Here is a 26,702-nt window from a genome sequence, read left to right as displayed (position 1 = left end):
TGATTTTTTTTTTTAACTATGACAGTCGAATTCTCCTAAACTAGTCAACCATTTTCAAGTGGACAATTCAGGGCCATTGAAAGCATTCACAATATTGTGTAACCAACATCTCTGTCTAATTCTACCTCTTCACCTGGAACTTATTTTTAATTGCTCATTCGGCAGTGGGTTTTCTCGTCATTCAGACTTTGCTGAAAACATCTCGAGCTGCTTGCCTCACAAACCTTAAGTAAAAAATGAAATCTACTCTCCAGAATCTGTTGATAAGATGAACCCTCTAACCTTTGCTCTGTTTTCTCTACAGGAGACCGAGGTTTACCAGGGGTAAAAGGAGCCCCAGGATGTCCTGGAGAAATGGGAAGACCTGGAGTCCCAGGAGAGCCAGGCCTCCCCGGAGCCAAGGTCTGTGAGGATTCGAACTCAGAGGAGGGCCGGAAGGGGCAATGGCTGTAGACCAGACAGGATGCTCTGGGGTGTAGAAATGATTGTTAAGAAAAGAAATTATTGCTATTTTTGTTGACGATGAAGAATATCTTTACTTCTAAAAGATTTGGGTTTCTACATTTCCCTGGACCATCCCTCTTGGAAAGGAATTCTGAAAGGAATATAAGAGGTATGAGAAGTACTTCTCCCTTGATGACCTCAGAGGCAGAGTTTTTAACGTAAGAGCAGTTGAGAAAGAATGGCGGATCGCTATGACAAGAGTGGTCACAAGTAAAGATATCTTGGCTTTTCGGTTAGCAGACAATCCAGTCTTCGGAAAAAGTTTCAGTGACAGAGGCTGAAAAATTGACATATTTCTTCTAGAATAACCCAGCAACTTGAGTTTGAAAAAGGAAAGTTTGTGGAAGGGCAGTAGCCGGGCCCAACGGGTTGAAAGCTCCGTAACTGAGATGGGATTTTCCAGTAAATGTGAGGAAACTTCAAAACGCTCTTGGAGCAGCCACCTAAGTGAGGAGTCAGCCAAGTCCACCGGAAAGAAGCACACCAGCCTGTATGATCCAAGGATGGTAGTTAATAAAGCCCAAACCTAAAGGAGGGAACGGTACCAGGAACTAAATTCCAAACACCCAGGTTGCAGAACACTATGAAAATCCGTTTTCAGGGAATGCACATGGATTGAGTGTCCGATGAATCCTCACTGACCTCAGTCTAGGAATGTGACTGTCCTCACAATCAGACAGAAAGCACTGTACAGTGGAGTATAACCGCTGTAATTAGGCTGGAGAGTAACACCTTGTCAGTAGATCTGCCCCCTGGACCTATCTTTCATTTATACTAATTTTTTAATAGCTTTGGCTTTCTTTGCAAGTGAAGTTTTCCCCTGTTTTATTTGGTCATTCTTGCTGGGTCCTTTTTTCTTTGTTTTGTAGGTTTCTCTGTAGAGGCTAGTCAGGATGGGTGGAGCTTTGAAGGCAGTAACTGAGTTGATAATTACCTGGTGGAGCCGAGGAGAGGGTGGGGAAATAGAGAGTCAACAGCAATGGGCACAAGAAGGTAGAAAAGGTTCCAGAGATGATTGTGGTGATGCCTGTACAACCCTTCTTAACACGATTAAACTACTGAATTGTTTGATATGCTAATTATATCACAATACAGCTTTTTTTGAAAGTTCATGGGAAAATTCCATGATCTCTTTATTCCATTTTTTCCATAAACTTTTTGAAGTCTCCTCAAAGATCAGTCAACAGGGAGAGTTGGAAATTATATACTACAACTAATATAACAATGTCTACACTACAGGGAGAACCAGGGCCGGCCATACCTGGAGAACCAGGAAAGCCGGGTTTTCCAGGAGAAAGAGGCAATTCTGGGGGAAATGGGGAAATTGGACTCCCTGGACTACTGGGTCTCCCTGGAATCCCAGGAAAGCAAGGGCTCGATGGACCACGAGGTATGTCCAGCTGTGATTCTCTTTCTTCACTGTGGGCTCAGCTAACACGCAGCCATCTGAATGTAGGAGCGCTAAGCATGGAGAGTCCTTCTCAAAGTTCTGATTCACTAAGCCAAACCTTTGGAGCCAAAGTGGGCTTCCCACGTGACCTCGCCTTCCTCCTCGCCTTTCTCCTTTTCTTCTGTAGTTCTTTTCTTTTTGATAGATGTCCTCTATAGAGGCATCTATATGGTGTAATTATAGGCTTCAGTTTAGTGGGAGGTGGCTACAGCAGGGTGAAAGGGACAGAAATTCTAGGACCTTGGTTTTGGGCACCTGACTATACAGGCATACCTCAGAGACATTACAGGTTTGATTCCAGAGCACTGCAATAAAGCAAATTTCACAATAAAGTGAATGTTGTATCTGTTACCTAGTGTTTATGAAGGTTATGTTTATGTCATACAAAAATGACTGCCATGTGTCAATTCTGACTCATAATAACCCTTGAGAACAGGGTAGAACCACTTGCCACTTGTGTGTTTCCAAGGCTAATTCTTTACAGGAGTAGAAAGCCTACAAGGGGGCTTCAAAATTTTTATGGAAAATTTGAATTAAAAGATAATGGAATTTTCCTATGAACTTTCTGAAGTCCCCTCATACTGTAGTGTATTTCCTGTGCATTATGAAAAAGTTTGCAATATTGTAAGCATGACCTAATGTGACACCAAAGCATGAAAGTGAGCGGTCACTATAAAAAAAATGGCGCCACGCAGGGTTGCAACAAACCTTTCATCGGTTGTTGTTGTTGTTTTAAGCACAACATCTGAGAGGTAAAAAAAGTGAAGTGTAATAAAATGAGATCTGCCTGTGGGTTCTCTTTCGCAGGAGATCCAGGGTGGCCTGGGCCACCCGGAGGAAAGGGCACCCCAGGACGGTGTATGGAGGGGCCCAGGGGACCTCAAGGACTTCCGGGTTTGAATGGATTGCAAGGAGAACCAGGTAGGAGCAGGGTGGACTCAGCACCAGTCACTAGTTGGGCAGGTGGCATTGGATTCCTGCTCTGCGCTTTGCAGCTTTAGACAGGAACTCCAGTGACAAGCCCTGGCCACGGCACATTGAGAAAAGCCCCTTCAGAAACACAAGTCCGGCTGCCATGGAGGAGGGAGAGGTGGCAATGTGAGTGGATTCAGCGTTGGGCAGCTGCTAATGGCAAGGCCAGCAGCTGCAACACACCAGTTGCTCTGAGAGGGAAGATGGGATTCCTTCTCCCAGGAAGATTTAGTCTTAGAAATGCCACAGAACCACTCTACTCTGCCCTCTGAGGTCCCTGAGAGTCAGTGCTGGGGAAGAATCCTGAAAGTACCATGAAGTTCTAAGAGAACACTCTGATCAGAATTGAAAGAAGCAAGGCCAGAGTGCTCCTTAGAGGTGAGGACGGCAAGACCTTTGTCTTACAAACGTTGGATGCGTGGTCCGGAGAGATGGACATCGTGTTTGGTAAAGTAGAGGGGCAGCGAGAAAGAGGAAGGCCCTCGACAGGATGGATGGACACAGTGGCGGCATCAATGGGCTCAGGCATGAGAACAACCATGAGGATGACACAGGACCGTGCAGTGTTTCATTCTGTTGTGCATGGGGCTACTATGGATCGGAGCTGGTTCAATGGCACCTACCAACAACAACACATGTATGATGTTCGTGTCATGTACTTTGGACATGTTATTGGGAGAAATCAGTCCCTGGGGAAGGACTCCATGTTAGGTCAAGTGGAGGGGCAGCAATAAAACAAGGAATTCCCTAGATGAGATGGCTCGACACAGTGACATGATCATATGGGCTCAAACATGACCATCGCTGTGAGAATGGTGCAGGACCAGGAAGGGTTTTGTTCTAATGCACCTAAGTTGCTATGAGTCGGATCAGACGCTAAGGCACCTGACAACAATAACCAGGATGTGTGGTTGTTGTATGCCACTGAGTCTATTTTAACTCATAGCAACCCTACAGGGCAGCGTGGCACTGCCCGTATGGGGTCTAGGCTGTGACTCTTCCCAGGAGCAGAAGGTCATGTCCTTTGTCCCATGCAGCAGCTAGTGCGTTCAAACTGCCAACCTTTTGATTAGCAACAGAACCGTTAACCATGACAACATTCTCAGAAGAGGTCTGTACCTCCGGAATATACTTCCAGAAGTATATTAATGTATCTATCCTTTTAATTAAACAGAGTGAATGTGTTTAAAGGTAACATTTCAACATGTTAGAAACTAAAATCTGTAGTTGATTCTTTTACAACAAACGTCAAAGAAAGGTCGTAACATGAAATCCGAATCACACATAGGCATTCAAGAGCATGGGAAGTTTACTCTTTTTCATTCCTCTCCATCGGATCTTGGAAACTGTTGTCGGCAAAAAAAATACATTTGAGTTCAGTTGATCCCTAAAGACCCTCATACTTGAATCCTATAGGTATATAGCATATGCCTGGAAATGCCGTGCAACATAGTATGTACGTCCACACTGCCATATAACAGAGTATATATGTTCACAGTACATTTTCCCCGAGACTCTGGTTGTTATGGTGCCACTCTTGTTGACAGAAGCACCTAGGGGTCACCTCCATGCGGCTTTAAGGGGATCTTTGCCTTCTCCAGGTGAAGCAGGTAACGTGTAGCTCCAGGATCCACCTGAAGAACTAGAATAAGGATCGAAATGCTATACTAATATTACTACAGGAGAAGAGAATTTTGGATCCAGAGATTAATTAATGACTACTTCCACACATAAATGTGTGGTTTGCCCCAAATCCCACAGCCATGGAATATTTCTAAAGTTGGCGAAGAAAGCACGAGCTTGCTAACTCTTTTATTCGTGCGTTCGTATACAGGAAGAAGAGGTGGCGCAGGTTCAAAGGGAGACCCTGGTATACCAGGCTTGGATAGGTCAGGGCTTCCTGGAGAACCTGGACCCCCAGGAAGGCCAGGCCATCGAGGTGAGATTGGACCACCTGGTCAAAAAGGATATCCAGGAAATCCAGGATCTATAGGACCACCAGGTATTGATACATTTTCGTGTGGTCTTTTCTTTGTCTGTCCTTCTACACTTCTCTTTTAAGATGGCTGTGTAAACGGAGTACAGGAGCAGGAAGGTAGACTTTTGGATCCATACTTTTCTTCTGATTAACATGAGTATCTTCTGAATTCCTGTGCTACTAGTCTGCACTATAGTCAAGGGGCAGAGAATGGTCACATGTCACAATTATCCAGGATATAACTGTTCTTACTGTGTACTCTTTTTTACATATTACTTAATTGAGTTTTCTAGTATTTTGTTGAGGATTTTTGGCATCTCTATTCATAAGGGATCTTGGTCTGTAGATTCTGTAACTTGGGATGCCTTTTGCTGCCTTGACTACAATTGGAAGTAATATTGACTGTATTGAATGAGCTGGGAAGCGTTGCCTTCCCTCATGTTTCCTGAAAGAGTTTTTGAACAATTGGTATTTCTTAAACATTCTATGGCATTCCCCAGGGAAGGCATGTAGGTCTGGGTTTTTCTTTGTGGGAAGTTTGAAAATTACTAATTCACTTTCTTTCTCTGTTTAGATTTTCCATTTCTTCTTGAGTCCGTTGGTTTTTTTTTTTTTCTCCCTGGAAATTTGCTCATTTTGTCTATTTCATCTATGCTCTCTAATTTGCTGGTCTGTAATGGTTCCTGATGTTTCCATATAATCCTTATTGTTTCATGGATGCTTTGCGGGAGTTTACCTGTAGGAGTAGAGGGGGTATATTTGAGGACTGTCTTTATGGCCCAAGGACCTCATTGATCTCCCTCTCTGAGAAAAATGTCAGCAAATTGTAATTTGTTTTGTTTTTCATAGTACTGAACTGCTAACACACACCAGCACCCTGCTAGGCACTAACAACACATGAGTGGACAAGATTCCACCTCCCATAATGGGAGAGATCTTCACAAGCAAATACATTTAAAACCAAAATTCAGTTATAGACAAGTAATATGAATGAGATAATATATGAACACATAAAACTATGTTAGGATGGGGATGTTCTAAAACTTCACCATTATCTGTTCCACGTTCCATTCCATAAATGGGATTTCCTACCATTGATTTCCAAATCAATGACATAAAATAGACTGTTTACTGACCCATCTGTTACACAGATATGATTATTTTTCCTAACTGAAGAGACACTGCTTCGACTCTTGGCCTCCATTTCTAAATCTAGTTTGCTTTATGCGGAGGCTACTTTGCTTTATTGTTTCGTGAAACGTACACTGCTTTGTGTTCATTTGTTCCCTTAGGACAAAAAGGAATGGTTGGAATGATGGGCTTTCCCGGAAATATTGGCCCTCCCGGTCCTCCTGGGAACCCAGGAGACCCTGGCCAGAGGGGTGAGTGATGGAGTCTCCTTCCGAGAGTACTGGTGTCAGCCGCGGGGAGAGGGTGTGAGTCCATTGAATGGGCACAGAGAAAGGACAAAGCCAAACTCCTTTGTGCTCCCTGAGCAGCTTTCCCCTCAAAGGGACAAAGGTGTTTGCACATTGGGAGAACTCATGTCTTACATGCTCAACACTGAACTGCTGGGTTCTTGTGAGTGACTTTAACTAATATTGTCCTTCTGTCTGTTAGGTGGCCTTGGAATGACAGGGATAAAGGGTGAGACAGGGCTTCCGGGAGTCAAAGGGGAGCCAGGAGACAAAGGAGCCCCAGGACCATCTCAAATATCCCGCTTCCTGGGGGACAAGGGAGAACCAGGTCTCAAAGGTAAGTCAGTTCTTGTATTTAGAATCAGAACATCTGTGCAGATTCTGAACCTACGCTCCCTAATCCGGGGAACTCCCTTCAGTCGGCACATGCGCATGGTGAGACCCAGTGTTTAGTGACCTGTGCAAAGACCACAGAGTAAGTTGGGTGGCTGAGCCTGGATGGCAACAGGTGTGAGTGTGTGCCTTCCACAACAACGTGTTGCCTCCGCCTCTTTCTAAGTTAATTCTGCACTGTTGTCTGTCAGACGTATAGTGTTGTTAGACGCCATCGAGTCAGTTCCGATCCGTAGCGACCTTGTGCACAGCAGAACAAAACTGTATCTGCAACACCCTCACATTTGTTATATTTGAGCCCATTGTTGCAGTCACCATGTCAATCCATCTCACTGAGGGTCCCCCTCTTTTCCACTGACCAGGTGCACTGCCCTTTCCTGGGGACTGATCTTTCCCGAGAACATTCCACAGTACCTGAGATGAAGGACCATGGGGGTTGTACTTCCTCTGAGATGTATTTATAACTATCTTGTCCCTAGTTAAATTTTAAATGATAAGCTCCCAGATTCCTTAAAATTAATGAATTCCAAATTAATTAAAAATCATTTAAGGTGAAACATTAAACTGTTGGAAAATTGTACATTGAAACCTTTCCCTGGCTAAAATTAAAGTTTCCACCACAAATTTCATGATACTCTGTTAACTACCAGGGAGGATCTTTCTGCCGGTATCTAAAGACTACTTCTCATGCTCAAATCACTTAGAGAATGACCACTAGTAACAATGAAGTATTTTTAAATAAGAAACAAACCCTTTGGAAATGCTGTTAATATTAGGCATAGTGTACGATGATGAGCCTTCAAACCAATTCAGATGATCTGAGTACCTTTCCATGACACTTTTTCATGATATGATCAAGTAAAGCCAACATGAAATCAGTGTGATTAAAAGAAAAGTGTGGCCATCCTTGCTAGGTCCTTGACAAGGTTTGATCCCAAATGGCTTTAAAAAGCAGAGTCACTGAGTACATTGTTATTGGCTTCAGCAAATTAAACTTTCACATCACAGTGAAACAATGATGGGTCAATGTGTTTGCTATTGCAAAAACCACATCAAGTTTTGAGGCATTTCTTATGCACTTGGAGAGCTGAGATTGCATTTAACAAATATTTGCCATCTGGATAGATGATGATTCATGGCCCACGTAAAGACCCACTTTAAAAACTCGGGACTGGGAACTTCCCTGACCCAACTCATTGGGTCACAGAACCTACCTGGGGGCTCAAGAGATCCACGCCCCTTTCTCTGCTCTCCCTTCCCTCCCGGGAATTCTTTCCCAGCCTCAATACAATCTTTCTGAACTTCACATTCCTGGCTAAATTCTATCTCTGTTCTGTTTGTCTGTCTCTAACCTCTCACTGACCAAGGATCAAGTTCAATACAGTATAAGCGAATTAAAATGACCTCTGTCTGATAGTAAAGCTGTTTGAGACCCTTGCCCATGGCTGGAGGGGATCTGTCATGGGCCTAACCTGACTAGAGACTAGAGACTCTGGAGGGAAAAAAATGGGACTGAGTGCTGTAGATCTTTCTGGAAAGAAGCCCTCCTTCCGGGACTTAGAAAAGACTTGCTAAGATGTGAGGTCTTATTAGGCTTCTAAGAGTGGCTGCAGCCAGTGAATTTGCCACTGTTACAGGAAACGGGATCATCGCTGGGAAATTTGATTTATAAGAAGTGTTTTCTAGCCTGAACAAAGCTAAGAAGTAAACGCCTTGGTTAATCCCATTAAGCCTAAGGTCCATGGGATAATTTCATTTGGGTTGCAAGCAGAAGATGGTATTACATTGCTTAGCAGTAAAAGAGAACGCTGTGAAGTGGTTAGAAAGCTGTGCTCCAACCCCTCCAGATTCCTTAGCCCGCAACCCTAAACAGTGGTCTGAGTGGCTGAAAGAAAAAGGAGCAAAGTGGAACTGAAATGGTCTCGGAGTCTGTGACAAACAAGTTCACTTCAAGCAATAACACACACGCACACACACAACTGTGCTTACAGCACTGCTAATTCAAGGCATAAAGAACAATTCTCCAGACCCTGTAAACTATCTGTAGGAGCACAATGTCCCGACATTCTACAGAAACTAGACAGTTGGGGAAATTCATAGAAAAAATATGCATATTGTAGTTCTTAGCTCTCAAGTCATGTAGAACCAGCCCAGTTTGGGCTGCAGTTCACGGACTCCTGCAACATGGAAGAATGCCACCCCAGCAGGATATCTTTAGATTGTGATACGTCCCACGAGTGGGAAGACCAGAGGTGAGGAAAAAGACTTTCCTTACCTAGGAATCCGGTTGCATCCCATGTTTTCTCTGCCCAACCGCTTCCACTGGGTCTTCACGATTGAGCTGAAGGAAATTCCCTCTTCCAGAAATTCTTCACCATAGAAAATTGTGCCCAGCTCTCTTAGGACCAAAGTGAGCCTGACCCAAGCCATGATATTTTTCCATTTCATCATATGCATGTAAAAATTTTATATTAAAGAAGGCAGAAGAAGAAGCAGAGTATTTGAATTGTGGTGCTGGAGAAGAATATTGAAAGTACCATGGACTGCCAAATGGACAAACAAATCTGTGTGGGAAGAAGTACAAGGGGCACCAAAAAAAACCAAAATGGAATTGCACTGGGCGGAGCAAAGTTTTCAAAAGATACATTTTTTTCTACGAGGGGAGAATTGGCCGACTCTCACTGAATTAGTGCACCCAGTAGCGTCACCTGGGAAGGTTCTCTATGACCACAGTGAATTCGTTTGTAAGAGCAGTTTCTCTCAAACCTTGTTTTTTGTGATGGCTGATTTAAGAACAGTGTGCCTATGTGAAACTGTTTTCTGCTCAGGAAAAATGCCGCAGAAACTGTTGTGGTGTTGAACACAGCTTACAAGGACAGCACTATGGGAAAAACTCAAGTATATAAGTGGTTTTCTTGTTTCAAAAAAAAGGTGAAATGTCAATTGATGACACACCTCATTCTGGAAGTCCATCAACTTCCTGAATGGATGAAAATTTCGACTCATAGTACATTTGAAGTCCATGCCACCAGGTCAGACTATGAATCAAGTTTTCTATTTAGAGGCTCTGAAAAGACTGTGTACGAATGTGGAACAAAAAATAGCCTGATTTGTGGCAGGCAGCAGACTGGTTTTGCTACCATGATAATGCATCTGCTCACACAACCGTCTCAGTGCATCACTTTTGGTCAAAAAAAAAAAAAAAAAAGCATGTCTCTCTTGAACCACATACCTTACTCACCTGAACTCAATCCGTGAGACTTCTTTTTGTTTCCTTGAAGGAAGAGGGACATGAAAGGCCAGAAATTTTACAATGTAGAAAAGGTGAAGGAAAAAAATGAGGGAAGTACTGTCAGCCATCCAAACAGATGCGTTTTGTAAAATGTTTCCAAGAGTGGAACCACAGACTTGACCAATGTATTCAGTGTAATGGGGGGTACTTTAAAGGGATAAGGTTGTTTTGTAACACGTTTTTTAAAATAATAACGAAAGAGCTCTGAGAACATGGAGGGTCACATGCTGGGCTGCTAACCACAAGGTCAGCACATAGAACCACCAGCTGATCCTTGGGAGGGATGAGGCCACCTACTCCTTCTTGTAAAGGCTTACCGCCTCGGAAACCCAAAGGGCAGATCTACTCAGACCTGCAGGGTCGCTTTGAGTCCGAATTGACTCGGTGGCAGTGAGTTTTTTTAATAGGCCCGCATCGCCCCATGTTTCTCAAGATATGCTCTGCTTTGTTACAGTCATTTCTCATTAGGGTTCATGGATGAGTTATGGTGCTATGGATGCGTCTAATAGAATTCTAACCTGCATGTCTACCACGTGGTTCTTCATTTTAGGACTTGCAGGAGATCCAGGTCAGAAAGGAGACAGAGGCATTCCTGGGTTACCAGGTTTAAAAGGTCTCGAAGGGCTGCCAGGACCACCTGGACCACCAGGTATAAAGAAGCAATATTTCTGTGCTAGAAGCATAATACTTTAATGTGTTCAAGAGTTTGACATAGAAAACTTTTTTTTCCTGGATTTGGGTTGAATATGAATGTGTGTGTGTGTGTGTGTGTGTAACAAAATGAATCACCGCCAAGTCCTGGATCATCTTCACAACCATTGTTATGTGTGAGCCCATTGTTGCAGCCACTGTGTTGATCAGTCCATTTTATCCAGGGTCTTCCTGATTAATGATGCCCTTCTGCTTTACCATGCATGGTGTCCTGCTCCAGGATTGGTCCCTCCTGACAACATGTCTAAAGCCCAGGAGATAAACACTCTCCCTCCATGCTTCTAAGGAACATTCCCGCTGTATTTTGTCCAAGGCAAAATCCGTTTGCTCTTCTGGCTGTTCATGGTATTTCCAACCTTCTTAGCCAATACCATAATTCATAATGCATCAGTTCATCTCCACTCTCATTTGTTCACTGTCTGTCTTTCACACACACCTTTTGCAATTTAATACACCATGGCTGAGGTGCACACCTTAGTCCTTATGGGGTCATCTTGCTTTATAAGAATTTAAAGAGAACTTTGGCAGCAGATGTACTCGATGTAGTCTGTCCTTTTATTTTGTTGACTGCCGCTTCTAAGAGCTGTCCTTTGTGGACCGAAGTAAAATGAAACCCTAGACAACTTCAGTCTCTTCCCTGTGTAGCCTGATGCTGCTTATATTGGTCCAGTTGTGAGGATTTTTGTTTTCTTGTTGTTGAGATGTTATTCCTACTGAAGCCTGTAGTCTTTGATCTCCATCAGTCAGTGCTTCAAATCCTCTTTGCTTTCAGCAAGCAAAGTTGTGTCATCTGGGTATCTGTTAGTGAGTTTTCCTCCAAACCTTTCTCTAGACGCTAGCAGAGCTAAACCAGAACTTAAAGATGCTGCTGTGGTTCCCTTGTGTCGTTAACAAACAGTGAGGCCCTGCCATGCTCAGGAACTCTGTGATCTGTGTACTTACTGATTTTTCCTCAAGGCCCCAGAGGAGACCCGGGCAGCATTGGGAATCCCGGAGGACCAGGGCCATGTGGTGTTCCAGGAAGCATGGGGAACATGGGGATGCCAGGTGACGTATACGGTCTTATTATGAGTCCAGATGCTCATGGTGGGCCACGGATCTAGATTTTCTGTGCTGCTCATTTGTTCTTTGTTGCTGTTGATTTTTCCATTTGGTAGAGACTGTGAAAGAGTGTGATAGGAAAAATGCAATGTTGACAACCATAACATTGTGAGAAAACAGATTTGATGTTTACGTGTGTAAAAATTACCCACTATAATTACCTGAGGTGTTTGAGATTTGGGAGAACCCATTTCTTGGAGGAATGCGACTGGGGCAAAAGTCAAAAATAGAACAGGTTAAGCTGCCTCTGCTTAGTGACTTTATCTGCCTTTTCTCCTAATTTCAGGTCCCAAAGGGAAGAGAGGGGATCCAGGATTCCCAGGATTTCCAGGAAGGCCAGGCCTCCCAGGCCTTCCTGGTCTCCAAGGAGACAAGGGAAATCAAGGTTGTTCTGCAGATGCAAAGCCAGGACCACCGGGACCAAAGGTATAAGCCATTCCTGTCTCGATGGTGCATACACTTAGGGAACCATCAGAAAGTACCCAGGTTCAGTGTGGGTAGAAGAAACTGAAAATATTGCTGCACACGCAGGGAGTCATGGGGGGCGTGTTCAATCCAGTAGCCAGAGCTCAGGATACGTGTAGCTTCCTCAGCTCAAACCTTCTGACTCCATCCGCCCAGACAAGGAACTGCTCTTAACTGCTCCTGCTATTCTACGTGTTACCAGTAGGTGGCAGTGATCACAGGCCCACCCAGCGCCCGAGCGCAGTGCTTGTTCTTAAGGTATAAGATGATCCCTCACTGTTCACGGTCCCAGCTCACGCAGGCTGCGAAAAATAAATTTCCAGAGCTTGTCATCAAAAACGCTGGTCTCTTCTCAAGAAAGCATGAGATAGTAAAAGATGTAAACTCAAACCACATTAGCGTTAATCTCTTAAGAGCAGAAACAAACAAACAAAAATCCTAAAATGCATACATTCATCTTCGGTTATTTCAAAACTTATTTTTGAAATAAATACGTTTTTACCTAGTCTCAGTGCCCTGCCCCCACGCCACCCCCTGTGTCTGTGCTGTTCGTCAGTGACAGGATGCCAGTGCCCTCATTGGGGCATTCATTGTAGCACGAAGCCATTCGGCCTTTCTTTTGTGTCTGAGTTTTGCTCCACATCTCTCTCCCACTCTCTCTAGAACTTTCTAGTGTGATCTTTTCCCGAGAAGTTGGTAGTAGTAGCCGGGCACCATCTAGTTCTTCTGGTCTCAGGGTTATGGAGACTTAACTTTTATGTGGTCCATTAATCTATGAGGGCCTTTGGCTCTTTTCTGAGCCAAGAATATGCAAACCTGCCTTCATTTCTACCAGCCACGTTCTCCGACAGGAATTGCTAAAGCAAGCAGAAAGAAAAATATGTGTAATTCCACGCAGCCTCAAGGAAGCAGCATGTTACTTTTTGGAACACAAATTCCTTTGCACTTTATTTTTAGATTCAGTCTCAAAACCAAGAAGTGGCGCTTTAGCACTGAGTCCTTCTCTCACAGCCACTTCCCCTCACTCACTACTAAGAGTCGGCAGGGTAGAACTGCCCCAGGCGGGTTTCTGTAAATCTTCACGGGAGTTGGAAGCCTCATCTTTCTCCCTTTGGACTGTTGGTGGTTTCAAACTGCTGACCTTGTGGTTAGCAGCCCAACTTGTCGTAACCGACTACGTCACCAGGGCTCCTTAGACACAGTAGATGTGTCATGTGAATTGTTGGGTGAACGAAGAAAGGAATGGTGGATCCCAAAAGGACAAATATCGTCTGAAACCATTGTTAATGTTTGAAAATCACGATAATGGTTTCATACCTAAAGAAGCATTCTTTGATGGCTACCAGGGAGGAGTAGGAGGGGAAGAAGGGGTGAGGGTGGAGAGGGCTCATGGGGTGCACGGGAAGGTAATATTCTACATGACAGAGGTGGGTGATGAAGGGGAGGCCCGGGCAAGCTGCTAGAAACTTTCATACGTTGTTTAGTTGTTGACTACAAAGCAATGATTGGATACATAAACCTCCATCTAAATCACAATAAAAAGTTTTAAAAGGGATGAAATAAATAATAGTGTGAGCAAAACATAACACATCCTGTAATTCTGATCACATCAGCTGCTCATAGAAGAGTTATAAAGGTGTTTGTCTGAATTCAAGGGGGATCCAGGCCTTCCCGGGGACATGGGCGAGAAAGGACAAAGGGGACAGCCTGGGCCGCCTGGCCATATGGGGCCCCCTGGACCTGACGGCCTCCCTGGACATGCCGGAAGCCCTGGCCTCCCAGGTGAGTCTTGGCGTGACAACCCTGAAAGCCGGACTCCTTAAATCATCGCAGCCCACGGGCAGCGACTTGACACTTTGTATTAAAATTGCCTTCATTCAACATTGCGCTTCAACGTCTAAGACTCTGAGAAACAATGGCTTGGCCACAAGGAGCCTCGTCGGATTGATTGGCTTATCTGGCGGGCCAAAATCTAAAACCTTGCTGTTATCCACAAAGCTCCTAAAATGTGTCAGCAACCTCAGTCTAAAGACTCAAAATGGGAGTTCATGCTCAAGGGACACATTTCTATTTGATGGACTCATTTCTTTCTTACCCCCAGGTATCCATCACTGTTTCTATGTACGCATATGCGTGGCCTGTCTACCTCCCCACTGGGCTATGTAGGTCTCCATTATCCCTGTATTCCCTACGAGATCCCCTTTAGGAGTCCTATGGTGCTGTTCTGAATCTTCTCTTCTGGCTTGTCCCAGGCTTGATTGTTGGCTTTCTTTTGTATTAACATAATATGGGGAATTAAGTTTCCCCATTATCTGGTATTAAACACAACAGCTAAGCTACTTCAGGTTGTACCTTTAGGTCATTTACTGAAAGATGTTCCAACTCTCTTTAAATGCTGCCAGGTTTCATTGTTTGGCCATCCCTCCCCAAGAAAGCAGTAAGACAAATACTGGGCGACTCACCTGGTCTGCTGACACACACACACACACACACCTTTGGGAATGACCTGCCAGGTCTGACGAAATAATAACCTGGAGAAACGCTTGGGTGCTCACCAGGCAGAGTGCTTCCCTGAGCACCCAGTACCCATGGCTGTCAAGTGGATTGGACCCAGAGCAGTCCTATAGGACAATGTGCAACTATCCTGTGGGTTTCTGAGACTAACTCTTTCAAATCACCCACCTTCCAGATAGGAACCCAGCCTAGAACCCTCCAGGCCATCAAGACTCCTCCCACATCCATGTGAAAACTGCCATCAAGTCAATTCCAACGCAGCAGCCCCATAGGACAGAGCAGAACTGCTCCTGTGGGTTTGCCAGGCTATCCGTCTTTATGAGATGAGAAAGCCTCATCTTTCCCTCTTGGAGCAGCTAGTAGTTTCAAACTTCTGACTTTCTAGCTGCGTTGTTGCTGTTGTTGTTTGGGGCCGTCGGGTTGATTCCGACTCACCGTCATGCTTTGTACCACAAGTCCTGCAGCATTCTCGCGGGTGTCGCTACGTCTGAGGACCTCATGCAGCCACTGTATCTTATCAAATCATCTTATCAAGGGACTTCTTTTTTTTTTTGCAGGAACATTTTACTGGGGCTCTTCTAGCTCTTATAACAATCCACACATCAATTGTATCAAGCACATCTGTACATCTGCTGCCATCGTCATTTTCTAAGCATTTACTTTCTGCTTGAGCCCTTGGTATCAGCCCCTTTTCCCTCCTTCCCCACCCTAGTGAACCCTTGATAAATGATAAAGTATTATTGTTATTTTCATAAGGGGACTTATTTGCTGACCCTTTACTTTACCAAATATAATGTCATTCTTCAGTTTCTGGACCCTGACATATCCAAAGAACATGAAATGAATTCTGTCCATTTTTGCTTCTAAGAAGCAGTCTGGCTATGTGCATTAAGATACTGAAAATGTTTCTTTCCTTTTTTTATTATTTTATTGGGACTCATCCATCTCTTATCACAATCCATACATACATCCATTGTATCAAGCACATTTGTACATTTGTTGCCATCATCATTTTCAAAACATTTTCTTTCTACTTGATTCCTGGTATAAGCTCCTTATCTTTTCCTTCCCTCCCCCACCCTACCTCCCTCATGAACCCTTGATACTTTATAAGTTATTATTATTTTTTCATGTCTTACACTGACAAATGTCTCCCTTGACCTACTTTTCTGTTGTCCATCGCCCTGGGAGGAGGTTATATATAGATCCTTATGATTGGTTCTCCCTTCCCCCACCTCCCGACCCCTGCCACTTTCCCCTTTCTCTCCTGGTATGGCTACTGTTATTTGTCCTGAGGGGTTTGTCTGTCCTGGATTCTCTGTGTTGGGCGACACCTCCTCCCTTCCCCTACCTCCCACGCTCTCATGCCCCTCCGGGACCATTGGTCCCATTATTTTCTTCTCTCATTGTTTGTCCAGCCTATCTTGTCTTGGTGGACCTGCTGATATAGTAATATGTGCATACAAATGCAGATGACTTTGACAGTGCCTAAGTGGCACATATGAACATGGCTTCGACACCAGCAACACTGACACACTGATAATCAGAAAAGCCACTAACATACAAAAGCAACAAAGCCCACATGGAAGCAGCACACCAACATGGGTGATCGTGAAGGGCAGAGGAGACCAGGTCTCAAACAACAAAGGCAGGTGTGTGTGTGTGGGAATCACATCACCGTGAATGAGGGGGAGTGCGTGATGGGGACCCAGTGCCCATCTGTAGACAGCTGGACATCCCTTCCAGAGGGGTCGTGGGGAGGAGATGAGTCACTCAGGGTTCAGTGTAGCAACAATTAAACTCAAAACCTTCCTCTAGTTCCTGAACGCTTCCTCCCCTCCCAATTATCATGACCCCAATTCTACCTTGCGGACCTGGTTATACCAGAGGATGTACAGTGACGCAGTAGGGACCTGGAAACACAGGGAATCTAGGACGGATGAACCCCTCAACACCAGCGGTCGAAGTGGCAACACCAGGAGGGAAGGGGGTGTAGAAAGGGAGAACCAATCTTGGAGATCTATGTGTAACCTCCTCTCTGGGAGATGGGCAATGGGAAGGTGGGTGAGGGGAGACGCCCGGCAGTGTAAGATAAGATATAATAATTATTTATAAACTATTAAGGGACCAGGGGGAAGCAGGGAGGGAGGGGAAGGGGAAAAAAGGGGAAACCAAGCTGATTCCAGGAACCCAAGTGGAAGGTGAATTTTGAGAATGACGAGTGCAATCAATGATAAGGGTGCTTTGCTCAACTGATGTATGTATGGATTGTGATAAGAGTTGTATGAGCCCCAATAAAAAGATTTATTAATAAAAAAACATTTAAAAATAAAAAAGGAGGAAGAACAAAATGTTCTAGAATTGTGGAACTTTTCTTGATATGATTGAATTACTCAATTGTATGACATGTGGATGAAGTGCTAATAAATTTTTTTAAAGATACTAAAAAATGAATGTGATTCACTAAACAGCAATTACTCTATTAATGTGGCCTTCAATTAAACCTGACATATCTCCAAGATAGACCCATAAATCACAGAGGAGAGCTGCTCCATGTTTCTCCCAGGGAGTGGCTGCTGGGTTTGATTCTCCAGGGTTCCTCCATGAGCACAGTTGACTATAAGAGAAAAACTGACCATATCAGTCATTGTGTTCATCTAGTCCATGATGTTTTTTTCTCTGTTCTCTTTCCCTCTCTCTTCATTTGCAGGAAAGCCAGGTCCTGATGGTGATTTTGGGTTTAAAGGCATCAAAGGCTTCCCAGGATCTCCGGGAATGAAAGGACCCCCAGGTTTCCTTTTTGTACTTTCTCTATTTCCTTTTCTTGTAGGGGACACACTTCCCCCTGTACACTCTAAGTCCTGGGCAAGTTGGCTCCATCAAAGATGCTTCCATTCACTTAATGCCCTGGGGAAAGTTGTTGTTGTACATAAGATTTTCAGAGGCTCCTTTCTCCGAAGTAGGAAACGGAGTCCTTTTTAGATACCTGTTCTCAGTCTGGAAGCTCCACTGAAACCTTTCACTTTGGGTGACCCTGCTGGCATTTGAAATACCAATAACATCGCTTCCAGCATCGCAGCAACACACAAGCCACCAAAGCACGACCAACTGACAGAAAGATAGATTGCATACTGAATTCAATTATCTGCCAACCTAAACATGCCAAGGTGATGATATCAGACTATGTATAGTTTTCACTGTAGACTTGGCTTCAAAATAAACTAGCAGAGCCTAGCGTCGTCAAGTCAAGTCCAAGTCATGGCATCCCAACGGGTACCAGACTAGAGCTGCTCCATAGAGCTCCCAGGGCTCTCGCCCTCATAGAAGCAGATCGCCACTCCGTGGGTCCGACTTCCCAACCCTTAGGTTAGCAGCTGATCACAATCTCCTTGTGCCAGCCTGGGACCCAGTATAATCACAGAGCTACAGTTCTGTTCTAGGGGCGGAAATGACAGCACCTTTAGCTAATTCCCATACACCTCTGTTTTTCCCATTAAACCACTTGGTAGGAAGGAGCTTCAAAAAGTTTATGGATTTAGAAGAAAATGAAAATGTTCTACAAATCTCTTGAAGCCCCTCATACGTCATGGTGTGTTGTTTTGGTTTGGTTTGGTTTTAGGCCCTCCAGGACTCCCAGGGCCTCCCGGACCAATGGGTGTAAGAGGTAACCAAGGACGTGATGGAATTCCTGGACCAACTGGAGAAAAGGGAGAAACAGGTACCACTTGCTCCTCATCTTTGATTCACTCAATTTCTTTTGGATACAATAGCTACTGACCTTGTGCCCCTTAACTTCCCTGAAGATTCTTCTCTGGGAAAGCTGATGCTGTCTAACAAGATGGGATGTGACCATTAATCCACCCTTCCATTGCCTGAGGAAATGCAAGCAGATGTGTTAGATGGAGAAGGTGATAAACTGCCATTGGTTATTATACCAATGTTTTCTCTTTCAGGTTTGCTGGAGCCAATTCCAGGTCCCAAAGGAAGCCCTGGAGCTCAAGGTAGGGTCTTCCTCCCTGAAGCCAATGAAGTACATTCTCAAGGGCAGCATCTAGTTTCACATGCGTGACATGGAAGGTACACTTAGCATATTAAATTCAAGAATCCCCAATGGCAATACATAGCCTATGCAAATTCTTTTTTAATCATTTTATTAGGGCTATGCAAGTTCTTAGCACTCATTCCAAATGCTTATTTGTTACCATCACAACTAAGTAAACTAATGAGAAACTGTGATCCAATCTTGGAATTATCTCTATGAAAGTCTATGAAAGGGAAAAAGCTTTCTTTGTTCTTCTTAGTGTGCTAAAATCTACCACATCCCCCAAATCTAAAAACACAAACCAAACTCACTGCCATTGACTCAGTTCAGACTCATAGTGACCCTACAGGACGCGGTAGAATTGACACTGTGGGTTTCTGAGGCTATAACTTTTCATGGAAGTAGAAAGTCTCATCTTTCTTCCGAAGAGCGGCTGGCGGTTTTGAACTACTTACCTTGCAGTTAGCAACCCAATATATAACTATTATGCCATCAGGGCTCTCCTTCTAAACATATGAGGGTGGTGGAGTTGATGACTTCTCAAAGCGCAACCGTGCCTGCCTGTCTTAGCTATCTGGTGTGGCTATAATAGAAATAACTCAATGCAACAAACCCAAAATAACTTTCACACAGGCTATGCTGTCCTGGATTGGTCTGCAGTACACAGCAGAAGGTAATTGCATCCGATCATACAATGACACTGTGGTTAGCATCCCAATGCCCAAGGATTATGCCACCAGGGAGCCTTTGTTTACCCACACAAAGGCATTATATCGATTTCTAAAAGAAGAAATCTAAGATTTGATCTGGTGAAATGACTTTGCCTAAGTCAAATCATTTTTAAAAACTTAAACTCCAACAGAACAGCAAGGGGAACAGAGCAACGAAGTCCCCAGGGAATACCAAAAATAGACTTTGGGGCCAGGGCTTGGCACCCCATCAGATTCAACCAGAACACACTCCTAAAGGTCAACAAACAGATCTTGAACTATTTACAAGCTTTTCTCTTTTTGTCATTGTTCTTTTGTTGTTGTGTTGTTTTGTTTTGTTGCTTTGCTCTGTCTTGTTTCTTGTGCATATTATTATCTCTTCATGTCTATCTAAATAAGATAGCAGGATAAACAAGCTGAGGAGAAAACAACAGAACTGATGGTTCTGGGAGGACATGGGAGAGGGAAAGGAAGTGGGTGTTAACAAACCCAGGGACAAGGGAACAACATGTGATCCAAAATTGATGACGAAGAGGGTGTAGAAGGCCTGGTAGGGCTTGATCAAGGACAATGTAACCGAGAGGAATTACTGAAACCCAAATGAAGGCTGAACATGATAGTGGGACAACAGGAAAGTAAAAAGAAACAGAGGAAAGAACTAGGAGGCAAAAGGCATTTATAGAGGTCTAAATACAGGCATGTGCATATGTAAATATATTTGTATATGAGGATGTGGAAATAAATCTATGTGCATATATTTATAGGTTTAGTATTAAGGTAGCAGATGGACATTGGCCCCCTCATTACTCAAGTACCCCCTCAATGAAAGAACACTTTGTTCTATTAAACTAGCATTCCATTATGCCCACCTTCTTGACATGATCACTGAAGACAAAGCGGGTGCATAAGCAAATATGGTGAAGAAAACTGATTGTGCCCAGCTATCAAAAGATATTGCACCTGGAGTCTTAAAGGCCTGAAGATAAACAAGATGCCATCTAGCTGAGAAGCAACAAAATCCACATGGAAGAAGCACATCAGCCTGTGTGATCATGAGGTGTTGATAAGATCAGGCATCAAAGAACAAAAAAATCACATCATTGTGAATGAGGGGGAGTGCAGAGTGGAGATCCAAAGCCCATCTGTAGTTAACTGGACATCCCCTTACAGAAGGGTTGAGGGGAGGAGATGAGCCAGACAGAGTGCAGTGTAGCAATGATGAAACATACTATTTCTCTCAAGTTCTTTAATGCTTCCTCCCCCGCCCCACCTCCCCACTATTATGATCCCAATTCTACCTTACAAATCCAGCTAGACCAGAGGATGTGCACTGGTACAGATAAGAGCTGGAAACACAGGGAATCCAGGACAGATAAACCCCTCAGGACCAATAATGAGAGTAGCAATACCAGGAGGGGGAGGGGAATGTAGGATAGAAAAGGAGAACCTATTACAATGATCTACATATAACCCCTCCCTCCCTTGGGGATGGACAGCAGAAAAGTGGGTGAAGGGAGACATTGGTCAGAGTAAGACATGATAAAATAATAATTTATAAATTATCAAGGGTTCATGGGGGAGAAAGGGGAGACAATGAGGAGCTGATTCCTACAGCTCAAATAGAAAAATAATGTTTTGGGAGTGATGATGGCAACAAATGTAAAATGTGCTTGACACAAAAGATGTATATATGGTTTGTGATAAGAGCTGTATGAGCCCCCAATAAAATGATTTAAACAAAAAACTCAAACTCACTGCCATCAAGTCAATGCTGACTCATAGTGACCCTATAGGAGAGGCTAGAACTGCCCCCCGTGAGTTTCCAAGACTGTAACTCTTTGTCGAGGTATAAAGCTCCATCTTCTCCCAAGGGGTGGGTGGTGGTTTCAAACTGCTGACGTTGCAGTTAGCAGCCCAGCTCGCAACCATTGTGCCACCAGGGATTCCAGTCAAATAGCTAACTATTCAGACTTACATTTCATTCATCAGCCTCTTTAAAAAAAAAAAAGATACGTGAATCTCAACCCTTTGAAGCAAAGTATCTATGTCATTGAAGGTAACCACAAGTTAAGGGGTATTATGGAAACTTATCAAGTCTTCTTGTTTTCTAGGGGCCAAAGGAGACAGGGGAGCCCCTGGCTTGCCTGGCCTGCCAGGCAGGAAAGGGACAGTGGGAGATGTTGGACCAAGAGGACCCACTGGTATAAAAGGCTTCCCAGGACCACCAGGTGTCCCTGGTGCATTTATCCCTGGCCAAAAAGGAACTCCAGGTCCCCCAGGCTCAAGAGGAAACCCAGGTAGAGGGTGGGGTTTTGAATATGATGAAAGAGTGAGAATGTTTGATATGAAAAGTATTCCATCTTGCCTTCATTAACCTCGTTGCTCCTTTTTCCGTCTGATCACTAGTCTGTCCATACTCACCTCATCTCACATACACAGATGCTGTTGGGTTGTTGGCATTGTTGAGGCAGAGGTTTGATAAGATTGGTAGAAACCTAGAAACCATGAAAACGTCTTAGCCTTCACCAAACATCTTGAGAGAGTGAGTTGCTCGGCCTGGAGACTGAGGATCAGAGTCTTAGGGGACACCAAGGTGAATTGGTATAGCACAGTCCACAAAGACAACGTTCTACATCCAACTCTGATGAGTAGCAACTAGGGCCTAAGGGACAACTATTGAATTCGCCCTATCTGGAGCGAGGAGGAGTGAAGAAAATAAAATACACGTGGAAGCGATTTGTCCAGTGACCTAATGTGTCACTCAACATCAGCTCCCACGACACTGAGATCAAAAAAACTAGATGGTGCCCAGCTACCACTACCAATGGCTTTGAACGAGATCCTATTGAAAGGTTCGGGACTGAGAGGGAGAAAAACGTAGAACAAAACTCGAAGTCATAAAAAAGACCAAGTTTATTGATTAGATGGAGACTAGTGGAACATTTGAGACTGCGGCCCTTCAGTTCTGGTACTGAACTCATCTCTGTGTTTCCATTTTCAGCAACACAAAAGCAATAGGTCTCTAAGGAGAACCATGACACTAGGGAGACACGCACACCTTAGAACAACCAACTATCTGAGCTCAAAAGGGAAGCCATTACCCAATGAGTTATTTCAGAAGGGCTAGCATAGGAAGACTGGAAATGTGAAACACAGGGAGGAAGTGGGGAGAGTGATGTTACATTGTGGGGATTGCAACCAATGACATGAAACAAATGAGTGAGAATGATGGAATGGAAAACTGATTTATTCTGTAAACGTTCACCCACATCACAATACAACCTTCTTTTAAAAGTAATAAATAATTTACAAGTCTAAAAGAGATGCACCCATTCAGCCAATATTTATTGAGCTGAATGGCAGGTACTGGGCGGGTCATTGCAGATGCAGGCACAGATTCTGCTGACATAGACGTCCAGTAGGGAGAAAGTGCTTTCTACCTTGAGGCAGGTGTTTCACTGGCATTGTTTCCCTTTACTGTTCCCGCAGTCCCATCAGTCCCACCCCACCAGGCCAGGGAAACTATGTTTGAGGGGCAGGATGCATAGGCATCAGTGGGACTTGCTGTTGGTACCCCTCACTGGCAATACTGATGGGCTCTATGAATGCAGGTGAACCTGGTCCACCTGGACCTCCAGGAAATCTTACAAAGGGCATAAAAGGAGACAAAGGCTTTATGGGCAGGCCTGGCCCCAAAGGTCCACCTGGAACCGTGGGAGATCCAGGACCACCAGGCCATCCGGTAAGTACAGAAAATTATTTTGACTTCTTCATCTTTTTTCAGGATTAGGCTTTCCTGTAGGTGACTATGTTAGTCCAGGTAGACTAGAGAAACAAATTCAGCAACACTGATACATTTGTAAGAGAAAGCTTTATATCAAATAGTAATTGTATATTGAGAAAACATCCCAGTCCAGTCCAGATTAAGTCCATAAATCCGATATTAGTCCATATGTCTGATACTAGTCCATAAATTCCTCTTTAGACTCACACAGTACATGCAATGATGGCGAATGCAGGAAGATCATCAGCCAGTGGGTAGAAGGTCTTGTGGATCCAGTGGGGTGGAGGCATCTCAACACTGGTGCAAGTCCCCACATGTCTTATCTATCTCCAGGGCTCTGGCTGTCATCAGCATGACTCCATGTGGCTTGTCACCAGGAATGTCAAGCATAGAGAGTGTGTGTCCTGCCTCCAGGGAGGAAGACAGGAGTACCCAGAATCTTCAGGAGAAGGCCATGCCAACATAGAGACACCATTGGCTATGACCCGATTAACAGGCTAGATTCAACCCCTTGATTGGAGTTGGCAGGAGATTATGTAACTGCCACAGTGACACAATGTGACCATCCACAGCACTTCTCTGCACTTCCTAAGGGCAAGCAAAGCCCACGTGGTTCAGAGAATCAGCGATCCTGCTCATTGATATGTCTTCCTGTTCAGTTCTCCAGTGTTTGCTTCTCAGAATTTATCCCCTGTTGTTATTGTTGTTTTGAAAAATAGGATATTTGCTCACCTCTAGTCCATAGGTCTCTCTCATGTTCTCCATGATTCTTTAGCACAGGACTGGTCTGCAGACTTGAACTCACTCTAATCCTCCAGTCCTCTCATAGTTGTAGCTTCGGTGTTTGCTGTGGAAAATACAACTCTTTTCGGTTGATATCTACCCTTGACCGGTGCCTTTCACAACCTCCTTTTGCAGGGGAACACCTGTCAACCCAAGGTCTCAGCCTTGGCAGTAGACCTTCCTCCCTGGACACTCTGCCTCAGGAGACCAGACTCGCTCACAAATGCCCCCCGAGTCCTTGAGGAGAGAGCTTGAACTTCTCTCTCTCCTTTTTAAATCTCACGCCACCTACTACAAGCAATAAAAATCTTTCTTCTTTGATCTGCTTGTTCCACAGACTTCTAGTATGCATGTTGTCTTTTTGACATTTAGTTGGCAAGTAATTACGTTTTCTTTCACTTCATATGGAATAGATGATAGATAGATAGATAAATGATAAATATATGGTTGATAGATAGATGAGATAGATAGATAGATAGATAGATAGATAGATAGATAGATAGATAGATAGATAGATAGATAGCCCAGCTAGCCCTTGAGTGAACTCCAACTCAGGATGGCTATTTAGTCCTATGGATACGGTTTGGTGGAAGTGAGGTTGCAGGCAGGGAAAACACTAGAATGAAAGGTATTAATTAATTGTCAGTCTTTGCTCATTCTTAATGAGTCAGCAAGTAGTCTGTCCTCCTTGCTTTCAAGGAAAGATGCGTGAACACTGTAAATGTCTGAAATTGCCCTGTGGTTCTGCTTCCTTCTATTGGAAACATAGGGCCCACCAGGAAAGCCTGGTCTCCCAGGACTCAGAGGGGATCCCGGGCTCCTCGGATTTCCCGGCATGCAAGGTATTGTCTCTGTTTCTTCTGCTGTGGTTCAAATGCCATCCTTAGTGTGTTCTGTATGCATGTGTTACTGTAATTGTTTTAAAAAGAAAAGGAGGGGGAGACTCCAAAAGAATATGCCCCACACTGTTAGAGGGGAAGAGTGAGTAGTTTGGTGCAGTAACAAGGTGACTTCAAAGAATTCATGGGGAAAATCCCTTATATTTTCATTCCAGTTTTTGCAGGAACTTTTTTAAGCCCCATCATAACTAGGCATGAGTTCTTTTATGGGACAAATATATTATACAAGGTGGGAGCATTCTGGCTCTATATCTTCCAAGGAAGATTTCTTTCTTCTTCTGGAGGTCTATAATTAATTTCAATATCTTTGTCTACCCCATAATCCAAGTGAATCAATTATACTCCCGTTTTCTGTATTCATTGTCCAACTTTCATAAGCTTATGAAGCGATTGAAAATACCATGATGTGGATCAGACAGACCTGAGTTCTCAAAGTGACATCCGTACTCTTCAATATTTTAAAGAAATCTTGTGGAATAGATTTGCCAAATGCAATACAGCCTTTGATTTCTTGACTACTTCTTCCATTAGCATTGATTGTGGGTCCAAGAAAAACTAAATTCTCCAAAATTTAATTTTTTCTCCATTTATCGTGTGTAGTCTTCTGTCTAATGTAGTCTTCTGTCATGAGCTATGGGATAACATCAAAAAGATCATGCACGAAGAAAGCAAAAGGTCACTTAAAGGGCAGAAAAGATCAACGTGGACTTCAGAAGTGACTCTGACACTTGCCCTCTTAGAGTAGCTCAGACAAATGGAAGAAATGATGGAAAGAGCTGAAGAGAAAACTTCGAAGGACTGCTTGGGAACAGAAAGCATTATAATGAACTGTGCAAAGACCTAGAGTTAGAAAACCAAAAAGGAAGAACAAGCCCGGCATATTGTAAACAAAAGTGGCTCAAGAAAAAAATTCAAGCCTCAAGTTGCAATTCTGTGGGCAAAAAAATTGAAAGATACAGGAAACATCAAGGGAAGATGGAAAGAGTACATAGTCACTACGAAAAGGATTGAGTTGACAAACAACCATTTCAGGAGTGAGCACGTAAGCAAGAACCAATGGTGCTGAAGTCTAAGGTGCCCTGAAAGCATCAGCCAAAACAGCCTGCAGTATGCAGATGACACAGCCTTGCTTGCTGAAAGTGTTGAGGACGTGAAGTATTTATTGGTGAAGATCAAGGATTTCAGGCTTCAATATGAATTACAACTTCCTGTAAAAAAAAAATCTTCACAACTAACCCAATAGATAACATCATGATCAACGGAGAAAATACTGCAGTTGTCAAGGAATGCGTCTTGGTTGGACCCACAATCAATGCTCTTGGAAGCAGGAGTCATGAGGTCAAATGACAAAATTGCATGGAGTAAAAATCTACTACACAAGACCTCTTTAAAGTGTTGACAAACAAAGATGTTACTTTGAGGACTTAAGTGCACCAGATCCAAGCCATGGTTTTTTTCAATTGCCTCCTATGCGTGTGAAAGTGGGACATTGAATAAGGAAGACTGAAGAAAAAGGATGCATTTGTACTGTGGTGTTAGTGAAGGATATTGAGTATCATGGTGTGCTGCGAAAAGAACAAACAGATCTATCTGGCAAGCAGGACAGTCAGAATGCTCCTTAGAAGCAAGGATGGCAAGACACCCTCTCATATCCTTTGGACATATTAGTAGGAAATACCAGTCCTT

At 43.8% G+C, this 26,702-nt stretch overlaps 1 protein-coding gene across 1 annotated transcript in view; it reads left to right on the top strand.

Moving 5' to 3' along the window:
- COL4A3 (collagen type IV alpha 3 chain) overlaps positions 1 to 26,702 on the top strand; it is a 156,582-nt gene that overhangs the window by 116,624 nt on the left and 13,256 nt on the right. Inside the window, exons 28-43 of the mRNA XM_075530203.1 lie at positions 305 to 402; positions 1,744 to 1,894; positions 2,762 to 2,875; positions 4,761 to 4,928; positions 6,197 to 6,286; positions 6,525 to 6,659; positions 10,558 to 10,656; positions 11,676 to 11,765; positions 12,106 to 12,245; positions 13,940 to 14,066; positions 17,509 to 17,589; positions 18,418 to 18,516; positions 18,752 to 18,799; positions 21,662 to 21,847; positions 23,162 to 23,292; positions 24,887 to 24,959. Of these exons, the coding sequence (XP_075386318.1) occupies positions 305 to 402; positions 1,744 to 1,894; positions 2,762 to 2,875; positions 4,761 to 4,928; positions 6,197 to 6,286; positions 6,525 to 6,659; positions 10,558 to 10,656; positions 11,676 to 11,765; positions 12,106 to 12,245; positions 13,940 to 14,066; positions 17,509 to 17,589; positions 18,418 to 18,516; positions 18,752 to 18,799; positions 21,662 to 21,847; positions 23,162 to 23,292; positions 24,887 to 24,959 (1,830 nt within the window). The remainder of the gene's footprint in view (positions 1 to 304; positions 403 to 1,743; positions 1,895 to 2,761; positions 2,876 to 4,760; positions 4,929 to 6,196; positions 6,287 to 6,524; positions 6,660 to 10,557; positions 10,657 to 11,675; positions 11,766 to 12,105; positions 12,246 to 13,939; positions 14,067 to 17,508; positions 17,590 to 18,417; positions 18,517 to 18,751; positions 18,800 to 21,661; positions 21,848 to 23,161; positions 23,293 to 24,886; positions 24,960 to 26,702) is intronic.

Source organism: Tenrec ecaudatus, chromosome 13, assembly GCF_050624435.1.
Source record: "Tenrec ecaudatus isolate mTenEca1 chromosome 13, mTenEca1.hap1, whole genome shotgun sequence".
Classification (NCBI taxonomy): domain Eukaryota; kingdom Metazoa; phylum Chordata; class Mammalia; order Afrosoricida; family Tenrecidae; genus Tenrec; species Tenrec ecaudatus.
The sequence above is the reverse complement of the archived record's forward strand: the minus strand, read 5'-3'. Positions and strand labels throughout refer to the sequence as shown.